Source organism: Propithecus coquereli, unplaced genomic scaffold (assembly GCF_000956105.1).
Source record: "Propithecus coquereli isolate 6110/MARCELLA unplaced genomic scaffold, Pcoq_1.0 Scaffold41, whole genome shotgun sequence".
In the NCBI taxonomy this organism is placed as follows: Eukaryota; Metazoa; Chordata; class Mammalia; order Primates; family Indriidae; genus Propithecus; species Propithecus coquereli.
In genome coordinates this window covers 8423227-8426955 of record NW_012149841.1, presented here as the reverse complement: position 1 = coordinate 8426955, position 3729 = coordinate 8423227, and the positions used below count along the sequence as shown (strand labels likewise).

Genomic DNA, 3729 nt, shown 5'->3' with positions numbered 1-3729 from the left:
TATATATATATAATGTAAAATTATACATATGTATTCTGTAAATGTGTATACTGTCTGTACACACACACACACAGACACACATAATTAAAATGAAAGAATGATCTCCCTATATAAAAGGGTTTCAGTGAGGATCATGCAATATGAGTTCATTAAAACACAACCTTAAGCTATCTAATCCCAAAGTAGAAGATTTTAAATGGGAAGAGAAAGTTTCCTCCTCAATCATAAGAACAAGACCACCAGCCTTGAGGAGGAAATCTGAAGACTTGACTTTAGTACATCATCCTTCAAGCCAAGAAGCTGCTTCAGGGTTGGTTTAGGTTGCCAGAGGAAATATGCGTTTGAGATTTCAGATGGTGCCAGTAAACACTACTTGAAACCACTCTCTCACCTTTAATTAGTAGATAACCAAACTCATACATACAGGGATAGAAAACTTGTCTGATGCTAAGGAGTTCTTTAGACCCAAATTTCAAGTGGCAAGAGGACTAGTCTGCTAGTCTATGGCTGCTCTGTCTTCTTTAAAGAGACTAATACACTGCTTCTCTAGAAAAACCATTTCTTTAGTTGGATTTGCATTCTCAGCACTGAAACACGGCATCTGGTTCCTGGGAAGAGCTTAGTAAATGTTTGATCAATAAACGAATACATACTGCTTAGACAAAACAGAAGCATCTATTGTGGTCAAAGAATCCTATAGATAAATAGTTTTAAATTAATCACGGTTATCATTTATGAGAATGAAAGTGCTAATTCACATCTTTGAAACACAAGAAAAAGTAAGTTTGACTGGGCATACCGTGGTGACAGCGGCAATTTGCTCCAACGCCACTGCGTGCAGGTGCTCATCTGGGCTCTCCAGGAGGAGCTTCAGGGACGGCAGCAGGAGGGACCGGGCGAGCAGCAGCAGGCACAGCTCCTTCACACCCTGAAAGCACGGAGCACGCGGTGAGCGAGAACTCGAAGATGCACTGCTCATCCCGTGATGTTCTCACTGGATCTTTCTACCCCTTTGCCTGTGAATGTGGGAGTGTGTGCATGTGTGCGTGTGTAAAGCACACATGGCACCGTGCTGAATGCAGGGTTTGCTACCTGCTTCACTCACTTCACAGTACACTGTGAACATCTTTCCAAGTTATCAGATGTTCATCTACATCACTGCTTCCAATGTCTTTGTAGTACTCGTGGTACAGACACAGGACTATCATTCTATTTTCCTCAACTCTCAGAGCGCTAGTCTCCTCACAAGTGAAATACACGTATTTACATCTACTTTGCAGTTTTTGGTTTTTGTGTGTGAATCAGTCAGTGTTAATGAACATAAGACACAATGCTCAGCATATACTAGAGGCTTAATGATAATAAAAACTATTTATTATCAATTGTTAATATTATTCACAATATCTAGTTGTCACCCACTGAGACAAATGAAATTGTCAAATAAAATATTTTAAAACCTGCTTATAATTCTACTGTCAAGGTGAACTGAATCCTTAGATATACTTAAGTCAGTCCATCTTCATGAAAACTATCTGTGGTACAGAAAAATGAAAATGTGTTTGGATCTCTACAGGTGTATCTGCATTTTATTCCCAGCCCTTTATTATACTGACTGAACCTGTCATCGGAGAGCAGGCTTTTATATAAGGTAACAAATGGGAATCCATTACAACAGAAGTATAAAAGAATAAAAAACAGATTTGCAAGCTGTTTTGCCTGCTGAGCTATGCTACCTTTGGGGTCCCACCGTTAGCTGTAACATAAAGAACAGAATCAGACTATGAGTGCACCCCTATCACACTAAAACAAGGGTTGTTTTGAAAGAATTGAGGATCACTGCCTCCGTGGGACTGATCCTCCTCTTGTGCTACTCAGAATAGAGAAGAAAAACTCAAACTTACTACATTTTCAAAATCCCTTTATATTATTATAAAGCGTATATAAAATAAGGATGACACAAAGAACCTCCCATTTAGAGCTTAAGATAAAGTTCTCTTTGGAATTCTGCTCATTATAGTTTTTTTAGCTTTCACACAATATGTCTCTTCTGGAAATCAGTGAGGTCCTCAAGGTTCAGAGTGGAAGGTTGTGCTATACAACCTTATGTGACGAGGATCATATCAGCAGGGTGGCAGTTTGTGAAATGTATGCTTCAAGCTCTAGGGATGCTAATTCAGACAAGTACCGTGTGTGCCTCAGAGAACATAGACCCAGACGAGTCTCGCCAAGCCAAAGATAAATGCAGATTTTTCATCTGGGATGCCAAGACCTGCAGGAAATATTTGGGAGGATGAAAGAAACTCTTGAGCATGACGCTCTGGCCTGGCTGGCTGCACCCTGACCTGCTTCCTGTGCCCTCCTCCTCCTGGCAGGTCACAGCAGCGCTCGTCACCCACGCATTCCACAGAGAGCACCTCCAGGGCCCTTTTTGCCATGAGGGAAGCGTTCTCCATTGGTGCTGTGCTCAGCTCAAGCCTTGAGCCACAGCTGAGGTGGGGCTAGTGCAAATAAGAACCACATTTTTAACTTTACTTAAGTTATAATTTTAATACCCACATGTGGCCAGTGGTTACTATCCCAGATGCTCCAGCTGCTAGGTGTTGGACTCTCTCAGACCTCCAGGTCTTTGCTCAAGTGGTAACCTCTGCTCTTTTGCTGTCTGACTAATCCCTACTTGCTCCTTAAGTCTCAGCTTAAAGAGGCATGGAAAAATCACATCCCTCGGCGAAGGCACCTCTGAATATCCCGGGTTAGCACTCTATATTCTAACTGTACTGTCTAAGTATTTCCTACATTATCTTTCTTTTTTTTTTTGAGACAGAGTCTCACTCTGTTGCCTGTGCTACAGTGCTGTGGCATCAGCCTTGCTCACAGCAACCTCAAACTCCTGACCTCAAGAGATCCTTCCGTCTTGGCCTCCCAGAGTGCTAGGATTATAGGCCACCACGCCCGGCCCTACATTATCTTTTACTGTATTATGTATTACTGTAATTATTTTTATTTATTTTAGAGACAGGGTCTCATTGTGTCACCCAGGCTAGAGTGCAGTGGCATGATCATAGCTCACTGCAGCCTCGAACTCCTGAGCTTAAGCAATCCTCCCTCCTGCATCAGTCTCCAGAGTAGCTGGGACTACAGGTACACACCACCGTGTCTGGCTAATGTTTTGTACTTTTTGTAGAGACGGGTCTCGTTGTGTTGCCCAGGCTGGCCTCAAACTCCTTTTCTCAAGCAATCCTGCCACCTTGGCCTCCCAAAGCACTAGGATTATAGGCATGAGCCACTGTGCTCAGCCTCATCTTGTACTACTGTAATTATTGTTTGGTCAATTTGCCTTGTTTGATGATAAAAATATTATTCTTTCTCTGTATTCCAAACTTGCTAGGTACATGCCATACCTAAAATAACCTATATGTGATTCCCTCTCTTAACACATTTTCTTACTCAATAAGCTACCAGGAATGAGTAAACAAGTACTTCTCTGTGATGTATGATGTTTAGAGTAAGCATAACACTTGGCTGACCTGAAATAACCTGTATAGCCCTCTGAACAAGCATCCAGGATAGATGGCACACCACCAGGCGATGACATTCAAGAACAGAAGAACTCACTGTATGTGAGCTACTGAGTACTCTTCATCTCTTAGCTAACGGTTATTGGCCAAATACTCTGTCTTTAAATACTAAATCCTCTACCATGTTTGTTGGACATTTTTCCTCTGTGTTGCA

The 3729-nt window shown here is 41.9% G+C and overlaps 1 protein-coding gene across 1 annotated transcript in view; it reads right to left on the bottom strand.

Annotated features, from left to right (window-relative positions):
- The window catches only part of NBAS (neuroblastoma amplified sequence), a 487556-nt gene that overhangs the window by 11469 nt on the left and 472358 nt on the right, over positions 1-3729 (bottom strand). Inside the window, exon 47 of the mRNA XM_012653069.1 lies at positions 800-928. Coding sequence (XP_012508523.1) covers positions 800-928 — 129 coding nt within the window. The remainder of the gene's footprint in view (positions 1-799; positions 929-3729) is intronic.